The 26,553-nt window shown below is 43.9% G+C and overlaps 1 protein-coding gene across 3 annotated transcripts in view; it reads right to left on the reverse strand.

Annotated features, from left to right (window-relative positions):
• Window positions 1-14,284: 14,284 nt before the first annotated feature.
• Window positions 14,285-26,553, reverse strand: part of UPF2 (UPF2 regulator of nonsense mediated mRNA decay) — a 124,746-nt gene continuing 112,477 nt past the window's right edge. For all 3 annotated transcript variants that reach the window (XM_088468764.1, XM_088468762.1, XM_088468763.1), the window contains 2 exons: window positions 23,607-23,727; window positions 14,285-15,399 (listed from right to left, as the gene is read on the reverse strand). In XM_088468764.1, the coding sequence (XP_088324890.1) occupies window positions 15,390-15,399; window positions 23,607-23,727 (131 nt within the window). In that variant the 3' untranslated portion in view covers window positions 14,285-15,389. The remainder of the gene's footprint in view (window positions 15,400-23,606; window positions 23,728-26,553) is intronic.

Genomic DNA, 26,553 nt, shown 5'->3' on the forward strand with positions numbered 1-26,553 from the left:
ATTTTCATCCATATGAGGCTTACAGAGTACAAACCAAGGTCCAAAGATAAAAATCTAAACAGACACAGATTGCATAGATATGCTTTATCTCAAGTTTATTAATGGTATGAATATAAACATAGGATGTACTATTGAAGGCATTACCACCCACAGTGGTACACCTTATGAGCTTAATGATCGTGACCAGCGGCATCTGGTCATAGTTTTCTGTTAAAAGGCAAGCGATACTGGCTCAAATCACATCCACATTCAATGCAGAATGTACCAGATGCATTATCCAGCAGGTCAATGCAGCGTTCTTTAGCTTCCATGGGATATGGGAGCAGAAGACTAACCAGAGTGCTCATTACCACTACAACACCAGACACAGCGCCTCACCTGGGCTTATGATGTCTCTAATTGGACCCTGTAGCATAATCTGAGTCACGGTTCCAAGTTTTCAAGCAGATGTTAGTGTTCAGGTGTAGCACCGACCCCATGAGGCCATGGACCCCAGTTGTCAAAAAGCTACCGTGCAGGTTGGTGGTGGTTACATAATGGTGTGGAGTGTTCACATGGCATAGGTTGGGTTGGCCTGAAAACATCATTGATTGGTAACCGCTACGTTGCATTACTTAATAACAATTTGCAGCCCTTCATGTACCCCCACAATGATGGACTATTCCAGCAGGATAATGCACCGGTCCCAAGTTGTCGAGAAATGGTTCAAGGAGCATTCTAGAGAGTTCTGACAAACAGTGTGGCCACCACGTTCCCCCAACATGAATCCAACGAGCATTTATGGGAAGTGGCAAAGAGGGTCCATCCGCACCCAAGATCCTGCACCTATAAATATCAGGGAGCTGTAGGAAGCTATCCAGACTGCATAAGTCAACATCTCTCCAGAGGTCTGTCCGTGGAATCGATGCCACGTCGAGTTGCTGCACTTTACCAGGCTAGAAGGGGTCCTACATGATTCTAGGCATCTATCCACATGACTTTTGGCACTTCATTGTATATCTCTAGTCTATACATAGTATTGATGAAGTCCTGCAGCTAGGATGAAACACGTTGGAGCTGATTACACATCCCTGATACCCCCAGTAGACAGACTTTATTTGATTTCATATCTTGTACGTGTGTTACCTGCTGTTTGTTTTTGACCGAATATTAAATACTTCTTAACAATAACTGAGTGTCTGTTGAGGATCTCTATATGGGACTACCTAGTTCCTAAAGCTGTAATTTCAGCATTACGTATGGAAACTTTATGGTCTAAATGGTACACACTATGTTTCTTTTCTGCTGTTTTATATTTTCATATTTCCACCAATGTTGGTCATGAGACCAAAGATATATTGAATAAGAAGTTATTTACCCTTGTCCTCCTTTTGTTTATATTGCACTGGTTTCGGTGGTAAGCACCACCACACCGTTTTGCACACTAGAAGGCACTCTGCATTCTGAACCTTTGGACAGATTTTGATGGTTTTTCACTGTTTTATAAAGCTTTTGTTGAGGAAGGTTTAGAGGTATGAAACATTAATGTATGACAAAAAGCAGCAAAGCAGTGACAATTTTAGTGAAGCAAATCCATGAGAAAAGGGTCACCCGAACGCTTACGCTACCTAAACCGTTAGATATATCACAATGATGGGACTTTATTTTATACCATGTAGAGATTTATACATATTATCCAGTTTCTCCAGAAAAAGTGATGTAAGCCCTGTTTACTAATCCAAAATTTTAGTTTTTCCCTTTTTTTTACAGTTTCTAATTTCATTTATGTGAAAAACAATTCTTTCATTTCAAACAAGTCCAATTCCCGGTTAGAGTCTGCTTTGGCATGAGAATAAAGCACAGGGAGAGACACTTAACGTGGCTGGAGTTGACCTAATGAAAAATTTTGTGGCCCTTTTACGTGTCACGTCAAAACTAATAGCCAGACTCAATTAGCTGCGAAAAGAGTTTGCACGTGCAAACATTTCGCACAAAAAAGAATATTGTGCAATCCTATTGCCAAAGTTTTCACATGTGCGAATGCTCCATAGACAAAAAACAGCGAATTGTTTTCACCATCTCAGAGCAGGTACTTGCACCCATTTTAACGTACCCCTAATTTAACTGCAACAATTATTTTCTCCAAAAAATATTGCTTTTTATAATTTTTCCACTTACATTAAATGGCTGTTATCTGCATATTTGTATAAGAACCCCAGATACTTTTTAGGTCCACTAATACACTTCTATACTGATGTCCGTTAGGCTTTTTATGGGGCACAGACAGATTTCCCCAAAATGTGCTGTACTTTTCGCTGGTCTCAGCATGCACAGTTTTCACGTCTTTTGTAATAGGATAGTGTGAAAAACAGGGGCGCACATAGATATGAGACGTGAAAATATTGCACCAAAACACAAAATCTTCTCCGACTTTAAGTTTGTTCTTTTGCGTCCAATTGAATCTGGCCCTAAATCTTTTCATGTTTTAAGACAGGAGGAGAAACTACTATTGCAATCGAAAAGGCAATCTTATAAGCCCTATGAACTCACCAACAGGAGATGATTTACCTTTATGCGACTGTGCATAAAGAATATGCTGCCCTCTACTATTTGCAAGCATCCCCTCCCCCCCCCCCCCCCATTAAATCTCTTGCTTCCATCACGTTCATGTAATTAGTCACATACGCCCTATAATGCAGCTTACATCCTTGGCCACAATTCTACTGTAATGCAACACCCATATGTCCTTTACTGGAACATACATCCCCAGTAAAATCAGTATACTTCCTATGGCTCAAATCACCTATAAATTCATTACGTCCATCAATGTGCTGCAGAGAAGTTATTTTCTTGTAGCACACAACCTCAATCTTCTCCCCAGCGTTTCCTCTATGGCAGGTGGGGAGTGATGATATCAATGTATTGCAGCCACAGACTTAGGGTAATTGCTAGACTCGTCAGGGAGATCACTATTTCAGGGAGTCTCCTTGACATTCAGGGAGATGCAGCAAGAATGACAGATTTCCAACCTCTAACTATATAATATAAATTACAAAAAAAAAGATACAGTTAGGACTGGGGTACCCAGCATTTATACATGCAGAAGCATCCAACATGTAAACCTAGGTTGATACTGGACTAAGAATCCCATGGAATGTGTATTTTGTAATTGTTTAGAAAGGCAGCGTTTATTTTTATAGTCATCTGACTGTAAGATTGTAGATGAATCTATATGGTATGGGTGGTGGTAAAATGCAGCAGAACAAGTCTATATTTATAGCAGACAATAATGTCTGAGACACACCTATACCTTGACATTCATTCTCTGAATTCAATTTACAAGCTTGTTGTATAACACAAACCTTTAATAATCAATGGTTTTGTCAAGATATAGATAGTATATTCTTGCTTGAATGGTAAAAAACATTGCAGAAAAAACCCAAGTCCAACAATATTGAACTGTAATGGAACAGCTGCAGCAATATTGGCAATTCGATGAGTCACATTGGTTCTAATAATTATTATGTTATTTTATTTAATATTGTACAATAAAAACACTTCATTAAATGTTAAGTTTTCATTACAACACAAAAAAAGTTAAGGGGGTGTAATTGCTGGATTTTCTAGCAGTTTCAATCAACATTGGATAGTTATATGGAGCCCATATTGATCATGAACTGGTTGGATGGCCAGTTTTCCACAAACATAAGTTCAACTAAATAAAATCCATTCTAAAGTCTCGATTTACCATCTCATGTAATAATGCTTTATGCAGGTAAGTGCACCTGGTTGTCCTCCAAATGCATCACATTTCATGTATGCTACTCTCCTAAAGCTATTCTGCTTGTAGTTTGGGGATTGCTAGATAAACATGAGACAATTTGGTGGGAGTAGTAAAACCATCACTTCAGAAGCCCAATCTCAGACCATGTTTGGATCACACCCTTTATTAATTTACATTTTTAATTTCCTTTATCCTAAAATACTATTCTGTTCAGATTAATTGGCAGCGTAAATTAACCACACTGAGGGGACATCGGGCTACAATTATTACGCCGCTTGTATTGAAGATTTTTATTACAATGTTCAGAGCCCACCTATAAATGCACTGTCCCTTATAGTGCAGTAGGCAGTAGCACAGTGCATCCTATTATAAGGAAAAGTCTCAATCTCTTGTAGTTTGCTGGTAGAGAAGAACACAAGGGCCTGAGCAGAAGAATCATCTGGAAATGCATCTAGGCCACTTATTTATATAATTTAAGTATTTCAATCTTGTAGAATGAAGTCTCATTTTTACACCTCAGTGATAAGTCACTCCTGACAAATTGGTAAAGATGTGAAACAAAGTTCATACGTCAGACTTGGTACAGGACATTATAAAAATTATTGAAAAAGAAAATAATGAAGGGGTTAAATGAGTCCATCAGCATGCTCCAGAGAATATTTCTGTTTGTGTGGCACCTGTGCTATTTAATTAACACTTACCTACCTGAATGATCTATAACAACAGCATGTGCACTTCAACCTCACAACAAGATGTTAAACGGAAACTGTGAAGTTTGCATGCAATAAAATACTGCACTTTACTGCAAAGTTTTCACTAATTCATAATTTTCAGACAATTGGGCCTATTCATCAACACTAAAATAACGATTTTAAGGACATTTTCCTTAATTACCGTTATTGTAGTATTCATTAACACACAACGCAGGAGATATCACTGATATCTCCTGGTTAAGTCCGCCTGCTTTACTTTCCACACTCCCCACACATTAGTATGGAGATGTAGAAATTAGGCTGTTCATCAAATTCCGAAAATACATAATTTTTGGTGTTACTATACGCCACTCTCAGGTGGCGTATAGCGGGTTATACTTACCTGCTTTCAGCATGAGCAGGTCCTCCTCGGCTCCCTGGTCCCTCCTCCGGCTCCTGCTCTGACACTCTGTTCTCTCGGCAGAGCACAGTAAAGTTAAAAAAAAATAACAGTTTTTTCAGCAAGCTGGACAGGAGGCCAGGGTACGAGGCTGCAGCCTGTCTGGGGCCAAGTAGGTAGCTGAGGGGAGCGGGGTGGACGACACAGAATTACCGCAGCTGTAATCAGTCATGCGTTGCTTTTGCGAATGCAACAGCGCATGCGCAGTACTGATTACAGCTGTGGTAAGTTAGTGTAGATAGGGAAAAGTATTTTCTGAAAAGCGGTCATCACAAACATGACAGCTTTTCGGAATAGTTATGGTGAGGAGGAATGATGAATTAGTCCGGTAATTAGGTAAAACTCCATGCAAATTCTAAACCGAATTACCTCCATCGATATTTTAGTGTTCATGAATAGGCCCCAAAGTCATTTATCCAACTTGCACTAGATAAACACTAATTGGTTCAGTGCAAAAGTTGTACCTAAGTGCAAGATTAATAATGCCCTATAAAAGTTGTTTAGGAGAGATTTAACAGCCATTTGTTATTTATGAGCCAAAAAAAAACGACATGCTGGGGATTAACAATCTGTATAAGAACAGATACGAGGTAATTAAAAATAAAAAACTGATCATGATGCTATAAGACAGTGCTTCTGGATGAGTGCTGTTTTAGGAGCAGCTCTACAAACAATGACCTCCTTTAGAACATCTTAACCTCTATTGTAAGGGATTAGATTGTTATTAGAAACCAGTCTACAAACATACTCACCTAACCCATACTATCCCAACCCATTAAAAAGGTGTGACCAGAATAGATGTAGTGATGCAAGGCGGCTTTCTATACAGCAACACAGTGTATATGTGAGCAGCCTACATTTCTCCTGAGCAAAGCTTGAATGGACTATAAAGGAAAGATCATTATTTCACGTGACAGTACATATCTAGGGGGACCAAGAAAAATAAAACATTAACAAATTGGGTTCGTATGGGGAAACTACATAAAACCCAGATCTCTACCAGATGGCACGTTGCGTTCTTAGGGGTTTTGGCTGGGCGTTAAGGAGTTAGTCAGGACATTGGAGAGATTAATAATAATATATATATCTCCATATATATCTATATTATATTTCACCAGTATATTCTGCCTCGCTTTACAACTGGGAACAGAGTACTTTTAAAACACTAGTAACTGAGGTATGTTGATGTTTCAAAAAGCCCACCACAAGTACATACACTGTCTTTCATACTACCCAACAAAATGTAATCTGAGTGAATGAATGTCAAGAAAATATATATATATATATATATATATATATATATATATTATGAGATATGGTAAGAACTCACCCTTGTTATCTCTATTTCTACGAAGTCCATAGGGTTCCACAGGATACCTTGGGGTATAGGTGTGACGTCAGTCGCAGGGCACCAAAGAGTTAAGCTTTCAGCCTCCCAGGATGCACTAGGTCCCCCTCCTATACCCCGCCCCCGGGCCAAGGCACCTCAGTTAGTTACCAAGCCATAGGCCGGAGGAGGAGAAGGAAGAGAGAGAACAAAGATCTGGACACATACAAGAATCACATTCTCACCAGAGGGAGACGGAAAACCGGTGACCAGAGCAAAGCCCATCTGCAGCACAGGTGCGACAGGGCGGGAGTCCTGTGGAACCCTATGGACTTCGTAGAAATAGAGATAACAAGGGTAAGTTCTTACCATATCTCATATTTTCTACTTCAGGGTCCATAGGGTATCCACAGGATACCTTGGGGATGTCCCAAAGCAGTATCCTTTAAGGGTGGGGACGCTCCTGTGCAGAAAGGAGAATCCGCCGCCCGAAGGAAGCATCCTGAGAGGCGAAGGTGTCAAACCTGTAATACCTCACGAAGGTATGGACAGAAGACCACGTAGCAGCCTTGCAGATCTGAACTGCCGAGGCACCACGTCGAGCTGCCCACGAAGGACCCACAGACCTAGTGGAATGAGCCTTCAGAGAAGGAGGGACCGGTAGGCCTTCATGAAGATAAGCTTCAGAAATAGCCATACGGATCCAGGCTGCCAAAGTTAGCTTTGAAGCAGGCCAACCCTTTTTACGGAAGCCATAGAGGACAAACAAAGCGTCCGACTTCCTAAACGAAGAAGTGCGGTCAACATAAGTCCTTAAGGCCCGCACAACATCCAAAGAGGCCTCACCCACGGAAAGACCCGGTGAGTTAAAGGCCGGAACAACTATTTCATCGTTAACATGAAACTGGGAAACAACCTTGGGAAGAAACTCGGGCCGAGTGCGGAGCACTGCCCTGTTCCCATGAAAAACCAAGAAAGGGGGTCTACAAGAAAGAGCCCCTAACTCAGAAACACGTCTGGCCGAAGCAATGGCCAGAAGGAAAACAGTCTTAGCTGTTAGCCATTTAAGATCCACTGAGCCCAGTGGTTCAAACGGCGGTCCTTGGAGAGCCCTCAGGACCACAGCCAAATCCCAAGGCGCCACAGGTGGAACAAAGGGCGGCTGAATACGGAGAACACCTTGCATAAAGGTGCGCACATCCGGGATTGTAGCAATCCTACGGTGAAACCAGACAGATAGGGCCGAAACCTGTACCTTCAAAGAAGCAAGGCGAAGCCCATGATCTAGTCCCGCTTGCAGGAAGGCGAGAATCCGAGACAGACGAAACTCCCGCGGTGCATAACCTCTCGGTCGACACCACTGGAAGAACGTATGCCACACGCGATGGTATATCCTCGCGGAAGACTGTTTCCGAGCTCGTAACATGGTACGCACCACAGAGCTGGAAAACCCCCGGGACCTCAGCATGGCCGTCTCAACAGCCACGCCGTCAAAGACAGCCGAGTCAGGTCCGGGTGAAGGCAAGGACCCTGAGACAGAAGGTCCGGTCGTAGCGGCAACCGCAGAGGACTGTCCACGGACAGACCCTGAAGGTCTGAGAACCAGTGCCGTCTGGGCCACGCGGGAGCTATCAATAGGAGCAACCCTCCTTCCTGTTTGAATTTCCGGATTACCAGTGGAAGAAGGGAGACCGGAGGGAACAGGTATGCGAACCGGAACGTCCACCGGACGGACAGAGCATCCACCAGAGACGCCCCTTCGTCTCTTGTGCGAGACCCGTACACCGGCAACTTGTTGTTGTGCCGGGACGCCATGAGGTCGATTTCTGGAAGACCCCACCTGTCCACCAGTAGTTGAAAAACGTCCGGGTGCAGGGACCATTCCCCCGGATGAACGTCCTGGCGACTTAGAAAGTCCGCCTCCCAATTTAGCACTCCCGGGATGAAGACCGCTGATATGGCCGGAAGATTGCGCTCCGCCCAAACCAGGATCCGAGAGACCTCTACGAGAGCCGCCCGACTGCGAGTTCCTCCTTGCCTGTTTATGTAGGCCACGGTGGTAGCGTTGTCCGACTGGACCTGCACCGGGCGACCCTGGAGAAACCGCTGTGCCTGCTGGAGAGCATTGAAGACCGCACGGAGTTCCAAGATATTTATTGGAAGCTCCGCTTCTGTCGGCGTCCACCTGCCCTGGAACAAGTGTGGACCCGAAACTGCTCCCCAGCCCCGAAGACTGGCGTCCGTTGTCAACAGGACCCAATTTGGAACCCAGAACGGACGTCCCTTGTTGAGGTGGGTCGTCTGTAACCACCACGCAAGGGACAGGCGAACCTCCAGGGTGAGCACAATCGTCCGGGACTTCAGAGACTGAGGCAGCCCGTTCCACTTGGACAGGATCAGGTGCTGCAGAGGTCTGGAGTGAAACTGGGCGTATTCCACCATGTCGAACACTGACACCATGGAGCCCAGTAACCTCATCGCCGAGTGTAAGGACACCCGGCGGCTGTGCAGACAACTGCGCACCCTTGACTGTAAAGCAGAGATCTTGTCCTCCGTCACGAAGATCCTTTGCTGTCCCGAGTCCAATAAGGCTCCAAGATGCAGAATCCTCCGAGACGGGATTAGAGTGGACTTCTGCCAGTTGATTAGCTAGCCGTGCCGTTGCAGCAGTGCAATGGTCAGGTCCAAGTGGCGTAACAGGAGCTCTGGAGATCCTGCCACCAATAACAGGTCGTCCAAATACGGCAACATGCGGACTCCCTGCAGCCGCAGAGAAGCCGCCATGACCGCCATCACCTTGGTGAAAACACGTGGTGCTGTTGCCAGGCCAAAAGGTAACGCCCGAAACTGGAAGTGGTCGCTGCGGATTGCAAACCTGAGGAACTGTTGATGGCGCAAAAGAATAGGGACATGCAGGTAAGCGTCCTGTATGTCCAATGACACCATGTAGTCCCCAGGTTCCAGCGCTAGAATGATGGACCGTAGGGTCTCCATCCGAAACTTCGGGACCCGCAAAGACTTGTTGAGTGCTTTGAGGTTGAGAATCGGACGATATGACCCATTGGGTTTCTGTACCAAAAATAGATTTGAATAGAAACCCTGGCCCCTCTGGGAGAATAGAACAGGCACTAGAACTCCAGCCTGGAGCATAGTGTGCAATACCTTCCGCAGCTCCGTAGCCTTGTTCCGGTCTGATGGTAGACCCGTGGTGAAGAATCGAGCCGGGGGTCTGTGCCAGAAGGAGAGGGCGTATCCGTGGGAAACCACCTCCAGAACCCAAGTGTCTGTCGTAGTGGTCGACCAACACTGGGCGAACTGTAGCAGGCGGCCTCCCACCCTGGGATCCCCCAAAGGGAGGCCCGGACCGTCAGGCCGCAGGCTTGTCATCTGGCTTGGGGGCCGGACGTCTGGTACTCCATGCCTGCTTCCGGGGCTTGACCGATTTCTTAGGGCCAGCCTGTCGAGGAAACTACTGTGGTTTGGGCCTGCCCTGGGCCCTAGATGACCGAAAGGACGATGGTCCAGAACCAGAAGGAGCAGCGGCCGACGGGAGACAAGCAGATTTGGCTGCCGCCAGCGTGGCCACAATCTTATCCAGATCCGGACCGAAGAGAACTTCTCCGGTAAACGGCAACGCTTCCAGACCTTTCTTGGAATCTGCGTCCGCCTTCCAGGATCGCAGCCACAAGGTGCGACTAGCAGCTAATGCTGCTGAAGAAATTCTAGACACCAGAGTACTAATGTCTAGAGCCGCCTCGTTGATGTAGGTGGCCGAATCACGGAGATTGCCAATCAACTCCGCCTGTTCGGCCGGACAGTCGGATTCAAAAGAAGCCTCTAATGAATCCGCCCAGCGCTCCATCGCTCTGGCAACCCAGCAAATGGCCATAGCCGGCCGTGCTGCCCCCCCTGCAAGGGAATAAGCGGACTTCAGGCAGATTTCTACCTTGCGGTCCGTAGCATCCTTAAGGGAGGACATGGATGGCATCGGCAATGTGGCACTACAGACAAGACGGGTCACGTGAGAATCCACCTGTGGAGGGGATTCCCACTTAGCAAAATAATTATCCGCGAACGGATAAGCCACCGCCAGGCGTCTCTGCGGCTGGTATCTTTTGCCAGGTTGTTTCCACGCCTCCTCTAAATGGTCCACCAACTGACCCGAAAGAGGAAAGACTGTGGCATCGCCCTTCACATCTTTGAAAAAGGCATACTTAGATTTAGCCGCTGGGGGAACTTCGTCCTCAATCACCAAGGCTGTGCGGACCGCCCGAATAAGTCCAGGAATATATACTTTGGACTTAGCATCAGCGTCCTTAGTATGGAGAGGTTCCTGATCGTAAGGATCCAGAATCTCCCCATCATCAGACGTCCCTTCGTCATCCTCATAAGGAGCGGACAGAGACGCCACCGGCCTTTTATGAGGCCGCATCACAGACTCCCCTTGCAACACATCCGACAAGTGCTGTACAGAACTCGTCAGGGAGTTAACCCACGCTGGCTCCTGAGAACCCGGGAGCGGGGAAATAGGGAGACTGTGGGGTACCACCAATTGTCGTGGGAACCCCTGCATGGGTGACGACACCACAGACTGCTGGGACAAACCCATCGGAGTAAACGCGGGCTGCGGAGCTAACTGGCCCACTAAAGCTGTTAACGCCTGAGCGAAACAAGCCCAGGGCGGCTCCTGTACCGGTGCTGTAACCGTAATAGGCCACGCCATGGACAAACACTGCCGGCAAAGGCCCTCCGCGCTACCCTCCCCCTCCGCTAACGGTACTTTGCACGTGGTACACTGTAGCCGTGGGGGAAAATCATTCAGACATGATGGCACCACGTATGTGACCTCTCTCACCAATTAAGTATTAAATAGGCGAGAGACCACCCTGCAGCACCGCACCGCAAGGGCTTTAGCAGAAAGAACAGGGACAGTAATAAAGCTTACAGTTTAGAGAAGAAAAGTTACAGGCAGCGCTAGCACAGTCACATACAATGCAGAGAAATAACAATTCCTGCACTAACAGCGCTGATCACTCAACTACACAGACACAGGGCCTGGTAGGACACAGCGCTGCATACACAGACCTGAGCCACAGCGGAGGAGAGGTATGCGGGGGGACCCAGACCACGATGCTTCCGTCCAGCGCTTCCAGCAGCGTTCACCATGCGTTCTGGAGAAGATGGCCGCCGAGGAGCAGAGAGGAGGCTGGCCTGGGAGAGGAGCGCTGCCACAGGACCAGTCGGCAGCATGCAGAGAGGGCTGTGTGCAGCGGGGGAGGCGCCGGCTGTGAGACAGGGAAGGCGCGCTCCCCTGGCATGCATTTAACCCCTGGGACGCCGCAGCGCTACCGCTCTGCTGCGGTCCGCTGTCCCAGGGGGTAGTGGAAAGCGCAGGTTGGTCGCCTGGCTCCACGCTGCAGCCAGTCCCCAGGGAGCCCCCTGCCTGGGGACTTAGGACCATGTGACCAGCGGGGACCCACCGCGGGACCCCGCTGCTTACCTTTGTCCCCCTTGGATCCGGCCATGGTCCGGAACATCTGGGGTCACCGCTAGCTGTGACCCCAGATGCTCACCAGCATCCCCGGATCGGTACCGGCGTTCTGGTACCGGCGGGGGTGTAGGGAAGACAGCATGGACGTCAGGACTGACTGTCCATGCTGTACATCCAGATGTGCAGCCACAGCTGCACTGAAGAAAGCTTCAGGGGCTCTTCTAGCCCCCACTCCGACAGGTGCACCCGACGCCGGCCGGGCACCAAACTAAACTGAGGTGCCTTGGCTCGGGGGCGGGGTATAGGAGGGGGACCCTAGTGCATCCTGGGAGGCTGAAAAGCTTAACTCTATGGTGCCCAGCGACTGACGTCACACCTATACCCCAAGGTATCCTGTGGATACCCTATGGACCCTGAAGTAGAAAAATCAGTATGTCATCCTATGTATCTAACAAACAGGAGGATCCTGTCTCCAAACGTAGGATTAGATAGAAAAAGTGATTCCTCAATGGTGAACATGTATGCATTAGCAAACGCAGGGGCTATATTAGAGCCCATTGCGCAGCCTTTTAATTGTAAAAAATGTTGGCCATCGAAGAAGTTAAGTGTTAGCGTTTTATTCAGCAATGTTGCGCAATGGGCTCTAACGTATTGGTGATTGATATGTTGCTTGATACATTCTGATCATGTTGGAGTCTTGATAAAAGGTCCATCGGGACCAAAACGTTGACAAAATAAATTAACAAGCAAGCTACTCTTGGTGAGTGCCCTCTGTTCGTCTGGGAATGGGACCCAAATCTAAACACAACATACTTTTATGTATGTTGTACACACAGTCTGCAGGTAATTTTATACAATATTTTAAATAATTTTGTGGCTCAAACAAAGTTTGTGCACATACATGAAATTAATTTGTTTCATATACACAAGCCTGAAGGTAATCTTATACTTTATTTAAGGCACAAATTATTAAAAATAAAGTTTGTGTACATTGAACCATCAAAAAGCAAAGGTTTCACTATCTCAGTCATGCTGAAAAAATTCAGCATTTCTGAATATTTGGATATGAGAGACAAACTATATATATATATATATATATATATATATATATATACACACACACACATACATACATACATGTATACACACACACACATATATATATATATACACACAAAATTAAGATATAATATGCTTGACCCTTGTGGATTATATATTTTCCCTGTTAATTTTTTTAGAATTAATTTCTTTTGTTTAAAACAAATTTACAGAAAAAAAACGACTTAATTGTGTGGCTGCTTCATAACTGCATGATTTCTGCAGCCGTGATATCCCATCATTTTAGTAATTGGGTAAGCATTTCAATATAGGTTTACTGGTCCTAAAATATTATATTTCATCATCAGACAATATTGCAGAAATTTGTAGCACAAGCCATTTAATATTTGGACACCTAAAGGTATATATACTAAAGTGCAGGTTTTTAGATGTTGAAGTGTTGCCCATATCAACCAGATTCTAGCTATTATCTTCGAGAAGGTACTAGATATACGATAAGTAGAATCTGATTGGTTGCTATGGGCAACATCTCCACTTCTAAAAATCTGCATTTAGTAAATATACCCTCTACTGTTAAAATGGTTTAAATACACTTTTAGTACTGACCCAAAACACTGGGGCATACATCTATTTTAACAAGGACTTTTTTTTTACATAAATATAAATTTATTGTATAGTGATGTCTTTGAAAATAAGCTTTCAGTATGACTTTCAAAATTGTCAATCTAATAATTATAAATGAAAAGATATACTTTTTCCCAATATGAAGAAACTTAAAGCCTTTCTCTGCATTATTTTTCATCACAACACCCTTCAGAAAAACAATAGAAAATCTGAAGCTGGCCAAACTTGTCAGTTAAGGTTGCAGGACTGTGATGGAGGGTGACGGAGGCAGTTAGTGATACTTAATAAGTGGTTATAGCTTTCTACAGCTCAAATAACACCTACAAATCATTACAACATCGTATGTTAGTGGAGTCCATGGAAGCTAGTACTAAACATTGTTTTCCAGCCAGGAGCCTGCAGGTGTCAGTGACCAGAGCTGGCTTAAGCTGGCCATACACCTTAAAGCTTATCTGTCCAACCATCCAACTGGTTGGCCAGTTGGAACAAAAATCTGGTAATGTAAGGGAGCATATGACAATCCACTATTTGTTCCCAAACTGGAAAACTGACAAAAAACAGTTGTTCATACAAATTGGTTACATCTGGTTTAGTCATATGATAATTCTGTATGGATTCAAATGTTAAAATAAAGATTTCTATAAAGAAATGAGATACGGAAAGCATCACTTGTGCCTATTCGTTATTAAGGGGTTCTCTACATTACCAACATTTCTGTCTGTTAGAAGTCCAGCAGCCAATTTCAAAATAAACTCATGATAAACTAAATAAAAAACTTCTCATCAATTATAATGGTAATGTAAACAAACATTTAACTCCTTAGAGGTGCTAAATTAAAAAGAGTAGGAACAAGTACAATTTACAATATTTTATTGCAGTGCTGGCAAAATTTTTGTAAAGCTGGTGAAAATTGTGAAGCATTTCTGTTGGATATGGTAGAGCTTTAGAACTCAATTTTTTTATTTAAATTTTCCAACATTCAGAATTACACAAAAAAAAAATATAACAAGAAAGAAAAAAAGGAAAAAATGTGTAACAAAGTATTAGTGTGCTGTTATTTGCTATATACAGGATAAACAAAAAATAAATGTTTTCAACAAAAGAGAACCATAAAATAATCTATTTATTCATTGTTTAAAATAAAAATAAGAGTGTATTGCATCTTCACAAAAAAAAAAAAATATGTGCACACACAGACAAAACCATCTACTTTAATCCTTTGCTTTTGTCTGTATACACATTCCGTGGCATATTAAGCCAGCACAGTGCTTAGTTTGTCCCCACTGTTACAGCAGCAAAAACATAAGAATTGTCTTAAGTGTATTCTAGTAACTCTCTCCATTCAACACATTAGGAAACTTCTGCAGCCTGATGTAATCCCAAAAAGGCTAACACTCAGCAACAATCCACTAATTTTATTCCTATTCGCACACAAAATCTAAATCGTAAACTTTTTTTTTGTAATTTTTTTTCTTTTTTTAATAGAGCTTTAGGGTTTTATATACTCCTAAAGATTACCACAACATGGCATGCACGCAAGATTTCCATTTGTCAGCTGCCATTTGAAGCTTTTTGTCTGCTATACTCCAAAAGGACATTACATAAACTTCTTGAAATCTCCCACTCTGCAGTTATGTCCCTACAGAAAAATGTCTTTACTAAAAACTGAGCTGCTTGCTAAACGTCATCCACCTCACCGTTTTCCTTCCTGTGTATGGCCACTGTGATGGCTCATCAACAAATAGTGCTCACTCTTTGTGTGTGTCAATGCTGGAAACGTCTTCTGATCGGATTGAAGCGGAAGTTGGTGTTCCGGCCAGTCCTCACTCCCAGCCCTGTCCCAGGTTTCTGTCCAAGCTCGCTCTCTCTTCTGAACATGCTGCGATATGCTGCTGATCTCTCGCAATATCTGTAGGACTTCACTAGCCATGTTGTCAGATATAGGGCCCAATAGAATAACACCTGTCACTGCATCAACGTCTCCTGTGTAATAGAAAAATAAATATCTAGAATTAGAGCAGGAGTAGGCAGCCTATGGCTCTCCAGCTGCTGTGGAACTACACATCCCAGCATGCACTACCACAAGCAAAATGGTGGCCAGGATGCTGGGATGTGTAGTTCCACAGCAGCTAAGTGCCACAGGTCACCTACTTCTGAATAAGAGGTAGAGGGTAGAAAGTGGTCGATATTCATACCGAAGAAATGTTTAAAATCAATATCTGTGGTTTATATTATGCGGCTTTTCTTTTGCACCACTGCTTCATCACTGTCCTGCATTATATTTGATACAATATTGTTTCTTGCATTGCCAATGAGGTTCAATAACCTTCTCAAAAAACAAAAAATAAGTCTAAAGGTGGGTACACATCATACGATCAGCAAACGATGCAATGGTCGTTCAGATTTCCCTTTATCTCCCAGACAAACGATATATAGCATACACACTGTGCTAACATATTGGCTGGTCGTCCAGTAGCGCGTACACACTGCACAATTTGTGGGAAATCGTTAACGAGGTTGTCAGATTGAGCTGCATGTAGGGAAGACCTGAAGATGCCATGGGAGCGAGCAGTGTACACACTTGATTTGAACGATTTGTTGTTGCGACCAGTCAGAATCGGGCAAATTGCTCAAAATATTGTATAATATGTACCCCAGCTTTACAGATGTTTTACTCAAGATTAATAAAAACTATTTCATTTGAGAACACACTATAAAGAAGAAATATTTCATTTGTAACAGACCATTATTTCAGTGTAGATTAATTTCATCATAGCACCTAGGGTTACCTGTGAATCACTTGAGAGCAAATAATGCTGATGCTGCGTTTCTTCTGCTACAAACAGAGCAGAGGTACCAGCTATAGATAAGCAAGAGAACCTTACTAAATACAGTGAATGGTGGTGGTCCTGGGTAAAGTTACTTATCCAAACTGATTTTCAAAGTGAGAAAACCCCTTTAAGAAACTACAAGAATTATTTACCTGTGATTGAACACTTAGGGGTAAATTTACTAAAGTGAGAGAGTCTTTAGAAGTGGAGATGTTGCCCATAGCAACCAGGTTCTAGCTATTACAGGGGTGCTAGTTAAATGTTAAGTAGAATCTGATTGGTTGCTATGGGCAACATCTCCAATACCTGCGGTATCCAATTTAAAAATCTGACTTGCTCTGGAGGTGCGTGAAAAAAAGGACACAGTGATTTCTACAAAATTTCTATAGAAATCACGGTGTTCCATTTTTAGTCATCTAATTTAATAGCAAAACACTGCACCGCGGTGTTTTAAATATCCTGCCCGCAATTTGATTCCCTCCTTAGTCTCCTCTTAATGTCCTAAATATAACTACAGAAAACCAGATTGTTGATACAATCATACTGAAGACCTATGTCGCATACTCCTGCTCAAGTTTGCTGCAGATCTCCAATCTGCATCTACTGAAACCATCTGCTGAAAGAGTCACCGTAACACACTTCCAATCATTGGCAGACCCAGCTGCCACTCACTGCTTGAGGAATGATTTGGGAGAAGAACTGGACAGACAAACCAGTCGCAGAAACAAACACACTTCTCTCTTGGTTGGGTGGTTGGCAACCGGGTCTCCTGATTTTTCAACAGAGGGTGTGTGAGCGTACACACACTACAAATGTTGGAGCAACTGGTAAGTCGGATTGGATGAGAATTGGACAAGTGTGTACCAAGCTTGAGATACAAAACAAGAGAAGACAGTTCTCATATAATGGGGCACTCAAATGTTACAAAGTCTAGTGGGAAGTAATGGTAAAATCTGGACTGTTAGGGCTGCTTTGAGGACCAAGTTTGAGATACTTTAAGGACACCCATGCTTAGGCACAGGTGACATGAGTGTCTCAAATCAGTTTGATTATATCATCTGTGCAAATCCTTAAAACCTGTACTGTTAGGGTGCCTTGAGTACTGAATTTGGGAAAACCTGGGGTAACCAATTAATCTTAAAATATACAAGATAATTATAAATAAGAACATACAAAGAAAATACAAATCAGCCAAGTAGTAATGGGAATACTATTACTATGTTGGTATTTATGATGCTTTTTATGCATCACACAGTATTTGCTCTTTGCAGTAGCACAGAAGTTCAAAGAGAGCACAGGTAAAAAGTATCTGGGGTCCCCTTAGGAACCCGGTAATTGCGATTATGGAGGGAAAAATCAGGGTCTGGCCATGGCTGTGATTCTAGATGAGCCATATTCACAGTTGGACAAATGATCCCAACCAAACCAATAGCTTCCTTAGCCTATAGTGATCACATCCTTCCTAGGTTGCACGCAGTACATCACTTTTTGTACATACAGCCTGGAGGTCTGTCCCTTAAGACAGACACCCCAAGTCTATGGGCACAGCCTGGAGGTGGCCTGAAAAGCAGCAGCACCAAGGCCTGAGTTTACTATCAATGGCCCCACAAACCACTGCCTGGCGCTCATAAATTATAATGTACAGAAAGCCAATTTGATACAACACAGCCCAATTTGCGATTATGTGTAAAGCTTCCTTGATGTAGCCAACTACCCGGCTCTGTGTTACACTACATAGAATAATGTCCTTTGTCAATATGGAGACCTTGCTTTCTAGGCTTCTAGAACAGCAGTGTGCAATTGAAACAAATTGGATATTAATTAAAAACTTGATGCTGATGTTAAACAGTGGTAATATTATTTTATAATACATCTGGCTCTCCTCCTATGCCATCACTCTCAGGGCCTGATTCATCAACGAATTTTATCACTCAAAACGAGTGATAAAACTCGCCGTGTATGATAATGGTGCTCCAGCCAATCAGCTCCCAACTGTCGTGTTTGAAAAATGACAGTTGGGAGTTGACTGACTGGAGCACCAATTATCATATGGAACGAGTTTTATCACTCGTTTTGAGTGATTAAACTTGTTGATGAATGAGGCCCCCAATCTGCAGGTGATGATCTAAGTAACCTGTGCTGGGCCACTCAGTTCTACAAAGATTGCCTCTTCCCTGCCAGCTAACATGACAGTCTACTATCATATTTTAACATAAGACATTAACAGCACTAGAAGGTTCTTTATAAAAAGAAGTCAGGTGCCAATATTGATCTCTGTAGCACTCCATCTCCCCTGCCCAAACGTGACTTGTTTAGGACTACTTTGTGTCTTTTATCCGTCACATTTCTCTATCTAATGGTGCGTACGCACGGTACGATCAGTCAGCGATAACAATATCGCTGAATGATCGTCCTGCACCTTCCCGGAGTGCAGGATGATCGATCATCCAGCACCCCACCAACGACCTGTGATCAACAATCGCAGATCCCTATAGTAACCTGGTCGTTATCGACCAGGTTGGCCTGCATGCACGGGCGATGGACGATATAGTTATCGTCCATACGTGCCCGCCCATCGCAGGTGGGTTGGAAGGGACAAAAAATGCACGATATGAACGATAACAATATGATCGATATTGTGATCGTTCATATCGTACATTTTAATGGTCCCGTGTGTATGCACCATAAGTGTATTTTCCCCTGACCAAGTGCTCATCTTATGTACCAAACTGTTAGGTTTAACACTGAATTCTTTTGCAGAATCCAAATGGATCATATCAGTTTCACTACAAAGATTCAATTTTAAATGTACACCTTCATTAAAAACAAATATCATTTGTGATCTCAAATTATTTTCTTCAATATATTTACAACGGTATTCACCAGAATTCATACAACTGCATTATCCACAGCAGGCTAATTTCTTGGTAATTTTTTTTATTTTTTGTTCCAAACATTGGTATCACATCTGGGTACATGCATGAACGACGGTGCAACCCCAATTTGTGATTGCAAAGATTTAAGCCAAAAACTTAATGCTACACAGATTTCTTTTCCACATACCCTTTATTAACTGTGTCACAACCAGCCCTTCATTTAACCACCACTGGTTGCCTCATTCCCCTGAAAATGTTGTCATATGGCAAGTGCTTGCAAAAAGGACTTGTTTTACCTGTTAAGTTTTTTTCTTCGACTCCATAGGGGCACAGGGTATAGCCTGGAGAGGAGAGCCTGGGCACCAAACGGTTAAAGTAATGTACCCACAAGCCCAAGCTCCTCTCCTCTATACCCAAACTTCCAGGCAGAGGAGTAGGGAGGCCAGCATACATACAGAACCATACCTATCATGGAAGTACAGCCGGACTGGACACCAAAGAAACACCCCGCACAGACGGGTGCATCAGGAAGGGCGCTCAGTGCCCCCTATGGAGTCGAAGAAAAAGACTCAACAGGTAAAACAAAAGTCTCCTTTTCTGCTTCCTCCACTAGGGAGCACAGGGAAAACTCTGGGACATCCTAAAGCGGTCCCCTATGGGTGGGGATGCTCCTAAGCTGCAGTGAGCACAAAACACCCCGAGGATGCAAAATCATCAAAAGTTTAAAATCTGCTAAAAGTACGAGCAAATGACCATATGGCAGCCTTACAGAGCTGTTCTGCAGAAGCCCCACAGCGTGCTGCCCATGAGGTACCCACTGACCGCGTGGAATGGGCAGTCACCATGGCAGGTGGTTCACCAAGGCGTAAGTCAGGCGAATGGTAAAACGTAGCCAGCAGGCTAAGATATGCTTAGTTGGCCAACCCTTCTTGTGGAAATTGTACAAAACAAATAGAGAGTCCGACTTACGAAACCGCTTAGTCCTATTGACATACAAACGGAGAGCCCTCACCACATCCAACGAAGCCTCAGGGTGAGATATATCCAAAGACTGAAATGCAGGAACCATTATTTCCTGATTAATCTGAAAAAAATTACACTACCTTGGGAAGATAGCCTAAGCGAGTCCTTAATACAGCCCTGTCAGAATGGAACACAAATCCGATACCCTCCGACTGTAGAGCTCGGAGAACTAAAGAAAGATCCCAGGGACCCACCAACGGTGACTGAACATGGAGAACTCCCTGGAAAAAGTGGGCACCACAGGAAGCAGAGCCATCTGTCTTTGAAAAAGGACTGAAAAGGCCGAAACCTGGACCTTCAAGGATGAGAGCCGTACGCCCAAATCCAGACCGGTCCGTAAAAAAGAAAGGATGTGGGAAAGGCGGAAAGACCTGGGGTTGAAACCCCTAGTCGAACACCGCATAAAATAGGTACGCCAAACCAAATGAAGATATGAGTTCCTGGAGAATCCTTACGCTCTTAAGATGGACGTCTGAAGAGCCACCCCGACAAAGTCAGACGGGCTAGATCCGGATGGAAGCCGGGGCCCTGAGACAGAACGTCCGGCCGCAGCGGAAGGCGCAGTAGGGCCACCAGGATCAGAATGCTTCCTTCCAGCTTGAACTTGCGAAGGACCTGAGGAATCATGGAGATTGGAGGGAAGACATAAATCAGTGGAAAGGAACTGCCAGTGCATCTACTAGGAGAGTTCCCGAATCCCTGGTACGGGAGCAATATCTCGGAAGCTGGTGGTTGTAGCAAGACGCCATCATGTTGATGTCTGGTAGGCCCCAGTGATGGACTAACAGATGGAAGACGTCCGGATGTAACGCCCACTTGCCTGCATATACATCCTGACGAATTAGAAAGTCCGCTTCCCAATTTTTAATGCCTGGGATGAAGACTGCAGACAGTGCTGGTAGATGCCGCTCCGCCAAGCGAAGAATTCTGCCGACTTCTGCCTTGTGATTTATGCAGGGCACCGCGGTTGCATTGTCCGACTGTCAGTGAAGATACACAGAGCCCTGTACACGGCACGAAGCTCCAGAATGTTTATGGAAAGCTGGCTCTCTTGATGAGTCCAACAGCCCTGAAAGATTAGCTGACAAGTTACAGCCCTTCACCCCCAAAGGCTGGCATAGATTATGAGTAGGACCCAGTCCTGGATCCAAAAAGGGATCCTTGTCCAGATGAGAATGCTGGAGCCACCACAGAGGGGAGACGTACCTCCTAGGGAAAGGATTAGAGTCTGAGCCTTGAGGTTGGGGCGTGACTTGATCCAACGCCACAGAATGAGTCCCTGGAGAGGCCGGGAGTGAAACTGTCCTTACTCCACCACATCGAAAGTTGAAACTAATGAACCCCAGAATTTGCATGCATAAGTGAATGGACACTCGCCGCGGACTGAGAGTTTTGAATTCTGGTTTGCAATGACCAGATCTTGTCCGGAAGGAGGAGGACTCTGAGTTCTGGAATCCAACAAGGCTCCCAGGTGGAGCACCTCCTGGGATGGAGATAGCACTTTCTTCCAGTTCATTATCCACACGTGATTCAAGAAGCTGTATCGTCATATGGATGTGATTCCAGAGCACGGCTGGAAATTGTGCTAAGAGAAGCATGTCGTCCAGATATGGTAAAATTCTGACACCCATGTGTCGCTGATGTGCTGCCATGACTTTCATGAACACAAGAGGGGCCATGGACAGACCAAAGGCTTGAAATTGGTAGTGGTTGGTTTGTACAGCAAACCTGAGGAAACGTTGGTAATTGGCTCGTATAGGGATATGTAAATAAGCATCCTGTATATACAATGATGCCATAAAGTACCCCCCAGTTCCAAAGCTAAGATGATGGACCGAAAGGACTTCATGCGAAATTTGGGAATTCGGAGAAACTTGTTTAGGTGATTCAAAATGAGAGTGGGCCGTAAGGAGACTTCCGGCTTATGAACCAGAAAGAGGTTGGCGTAACCCTGTCTGGGACGGGGGAACAAGAATGACTACCCCTGAGGCCATGAGAGAGCGAATAGACACCTCTAGAGCTTCTGCCTTTATCTGGCTGAGCAGGAAGACCTGCAAATTCCGCGATCGCCCTCTATGTCTTAGAGCGACGGCAGTGAGCGAACGCTGGTGTATAAGGACGCCCACTTTCCTTTCTTAACACACGTCATCTCCAGGAAGTGTGTGATTAATCGGTAACACAGAGAGTCAACGGAGCTGCACACAGCGCTTGAGGTAGACCCTGCCCCCCCGCAAGCACTGTGATCAGTGCTGACTGAAATAAAACCAGGTGATGTGTACAATGACCCCTCCATGCTAATTATGCACGGCCTTTAAACACCATTTTGACGACCAGACATGCCTGCGTTCGCACCACCACTCCCCCTTTCACAAATACCTTCCGCTGTTACCACCCATAAATGGCACTGTCACTCAAGGTAGCGCTCAGTCTTTGTGCTACGAGCGCACAATTCCTGATAGCAGTGACTGGCTCACGCACGCGCACTGCGATGCATACGCAGGCGGGCAACAATCGCTCATAGCGAGCGATCGCTGCTTAACGTCCGGGTCTGAATCGGGCCCATAGTTTCCTCCGGAACAGAAGACGGCTCCACGTCCAAAGCGATGAAGGCGCTAGCCTCACCATGTGAGGAAACTTCTCCAGGCTATATCAAGAGTTATCCCTGTGCCACCTAGTGGAGAAAGAAGTATTTAATAGTATGCTCTCTAGTCTACATATTTCAATGATTCTCTGAGCTATTTAAACTTTGCCCTTGTAAAATGTATAGTTTTTCATTGCGAACAATATAAATAAAAAGTTTTATTAAAACTGAAGTCAAATGTTACCATAATCACTAGTCACAAAATGCACGCTGCCACCACAAATTATATTAATGTTCTATTTATTAGATGGTACTGTTCAACCACACTGCCCTTCTAGTTGGTAATTCTACTGGCATTTTAAAATAGATGAGAAGTTGCTTCCTTATGGTTTATTATTTCTCATATATGGTTATTTAATTTTCTTGTGTATGTGTAGTGTTCATTCTAGCACCCTGTACCGGTCACAACCCGTGCAGTCTCTCTTTCCTGCCTGGGGTGTCGCTCTCTGCTCTGGTGCTTCTAGCACACTTAGCTGATGCAACAAACTGCCGAGAAACAGACCAGAGTGTGCTAGAAACCCCAAAGCAGATAGCAACACCCCAGGCAGGAAACGGGAAAGGGTTGTGACAGGTGCAGGGTGCTAGAATGAACACTATGTGTGTGTTGTACAGCATTTATTCGAATTCGAAAATGCTCAAGTGCAATGCTCACGGCTGATTTGGTGGCTAGTTCAGGACAAAAATATAAAATTTCAGCCCGTGTTGGAGGGCTTCTTATATCCAATAAAGAGGAAAGTATTGTGTGGACATGCCCTTTACCATTTTAATTTAGAAAATGCTTGCTATGAAGAGAGGGCACAAATTATAATAAACTCTCACCTGCCACCAGTCTTGAAGATGAGATCTGCATTAGGAGCCCCTTTTGGATGCTGGTACCGAGGTCGGCGCTCTCGGTTTGTATTAGCTGGTGCTGGACGCTGAGCCAGAGATTGCAGCATTTCTGCAAACCAGAGAGAAAAGTATTTTTGTACACATCTACTATTTTTACATGGAATCATGCAAGATGCAATTAGTACCTGCTGAAATCAGGGAGCTTAATTAGCAATTCTGAAGTAAAAACAAAAGATTTCCAGTAATGTTACTTGTGAGTGATCTGCATTGTGTATATCAAGTCTTATACAAAATCAGAAGTTACATAACAAAAATAAATATATTTTAAATATAACAGTGTATGTGGCATAGTGAATATTACACAGAGACAAAATAAAGTATGTTAGCCTCAGAACGTTTTTGATATCCTCCAACCTCAGGAAGTTGGAGGATACCTCTTTGGTATGGTGTTTCACATGACCCATTATGTAATGTGACCATGTGTTCCTTTTATTAGCTGCGCCATAACACTGAGCTTCTGTAGATTGACGGTGCTAATCTATGTGTGATAATACATTAGCCTTCTACTTGATTTGTGCATCTATGGGGAACTGTTCCATTATTTTATATATTGTGTACTGGGCATCTACGATGGGATCTTCCAGACCCATACTTGAATCACTGGCTAAGTTTGAACTACTGTAATACACTGGACTGTGTGACCCTTTTTCAGTACAGAATCTCCTTCCTGATATAGGCCACCTTGCACAAAACCTTGACTGCAAAACTGAAATTCAGTGGAAGACAAATGGGCCAGACATTGCCTGCATACTAGTCAATCAATAGTGGAGAGGCTGACCATGAGGAAGCTTAATCTGACCTGATGAGAGCACACTGAAATTTGGAAGCAAAACCTGTAAAAAAAAAAAAAATTGCAAAGGGCAATAATAGTAAATGCAAAGTCAGGCTTGTGTTCTATTAAGTTGTATTGACATTTCAAATCTGACAGGCAAAATTTGTAAAAAACAAGGATTTTTTTTTTAAATCCACTGCTTAGTAAATATGCCCAGTTGTCCTTTAAAACATTGATGAATTGAATTTCTAGTCTAAAACAGTTTTTAAATGCTTCCATGTAACAGTGACCCAGCTTTCTCCTAAGGAGTGCTATACATTTTTTTTGTTTTTATAATCTCACACGTGCGTTCAGATATGGTAATATCATAGTTGCAAAGCATAGTTGGTTACCACAACTATTTAGAATGAACCTCCCTATCAAAAAAGGTAAACAGTTGAATGGTAACTCAAAACAATGAAACGTGTGTATTACACAGACAATAGCTCCTTAGTCTACTTGTATGGCTGTATGATTTTATACAGCTAATATCAAAGCAGCAAGAAAGTTGTAAAACAAGGTTTAGAGATTTTGGGGAGAGATGTATCAAACTTTCTAAAGAGGTCATGTGGAGGTGTTGTCCATAGAAAACAATCAGCTTGTAGCTATCATTTATCTAGTACAGACCTGGCCAAAACATTTATCGCGATCGACCGATAGCTTGCAGAGCTCCCGCCGGTAGATCGCGATCCAACTTGCCTACAGCAACCTGTATTTAGCCTTTGATCGCGTCAGGACGTCACCAGCGCACTGCATCACGGGGAATGCTGTCCTCTGAAGCGATGTGAGGAGCCTGTGCGCCTGCTGGATCTAGTCAGCGGCAGCAGGAGTGACAGCGGGAGCCCTGATAGCGTAGAAGAGTGAGGCAGCCTACCCAGCGTGAAGTCATGGAAGTTCTTCACAAGGGTGTGGGGGCTGTTCTACACTAGGAGGGGGGACTACTACAGGGGGCATTCCATAAGTGGCACTACTACGGTGGAATTGTATAAGGGGCACTACTACAGTGGACATTGTATAAGAGGAACTACTACTGTGTAAAAGGGGCACTACTGTGTGTCATAACATGAATAAGGGGCACTACTATGTGGTGTACTGTAAATCAGGGGCACTATGTGCGGTGTCATGTGAAAGAGATTGTGCTACTGCGTGGTGTCATTTGAATTGGGGATACTATGTGTGATTTTGGCAGGACAGACCCCACGATCCATTCTGCAAGGTCATGCCCCCTGTTTGTGAGCTCGGTAGATCACAAAAAGTTTTTTAGCTTTGAAAGTAGATCATAGTCCAACAGTCTGGCCACCCCGATCTAGTATATTCTATGAAATAATAGCTAGAATCAGATTGCTTGATATGCCCAACATCTCCACTTGAGCTCTTTAGAAAGTCTGATACATCTCTCACCCCGCCTTCACAATCAATTTATGATTATTTATTGTAAAACTCCTCCACTAAGCATCAGTCATCAGTTTGATGGCATTTCAGAGTTTTCACTTCTATGGGAAAAATTACTGAGCCGGCTGGCGCCAATCTGCAACATCTCCTCTGTTTACATCACTGATGCTTGGGAGAAATAGAACAGTGTAAAAAGTTCAAGCCAAAAGCAGCACATAAAAGATATGCTGACCTTGTAATACAGGGCCATTGCTTTAAGTTTACTTATTGATATATTCAAAAATTTTATATAAAAGAAAGTAACTGCATCTTTGATAAATCCCCAGTGTAAATGTGTCAAAATAATGTAATAAATATTAAAAAGATTTTTTTTACATTGTTCTCATTATAAACTAGCGTTTGCCCGCAGCTTCGCTCACGTGGATGTCTGTTATTGCTCAGTGGAAGTAATTTTACAAAGACATCTAATATTGTGATGTATATTTTATATTGTAGACATTGATCACAAAATAACAAAGTAACGCTAAAAGGTTACTGGTAACATGAGCAGCGAATCTATGATATGTAGTATTTGTCTGCCATTTACTGGTTTGACATGTATACTGCAACTTCATGAGCCAAAATAAGCTTGCTCATTAGTCCTTAATATAGAAAGGGAGTGGGGTGGGTGTT

Source organism: Taudactylus pleione, unplaced genomic scaffold (assembly GCF_031769625.1).
Source record: "Taudactylus pleione unplaced genomic scaffold, aTauple2 ptg000086l, whole genome shotgun sequence".
Classification (NCBI taxonomy): Eukaryota; Metazoa; Chordata; class Amphibia; order Anura; family Myobatrachidae; genus Taudactylus; species Taudactylus pleione.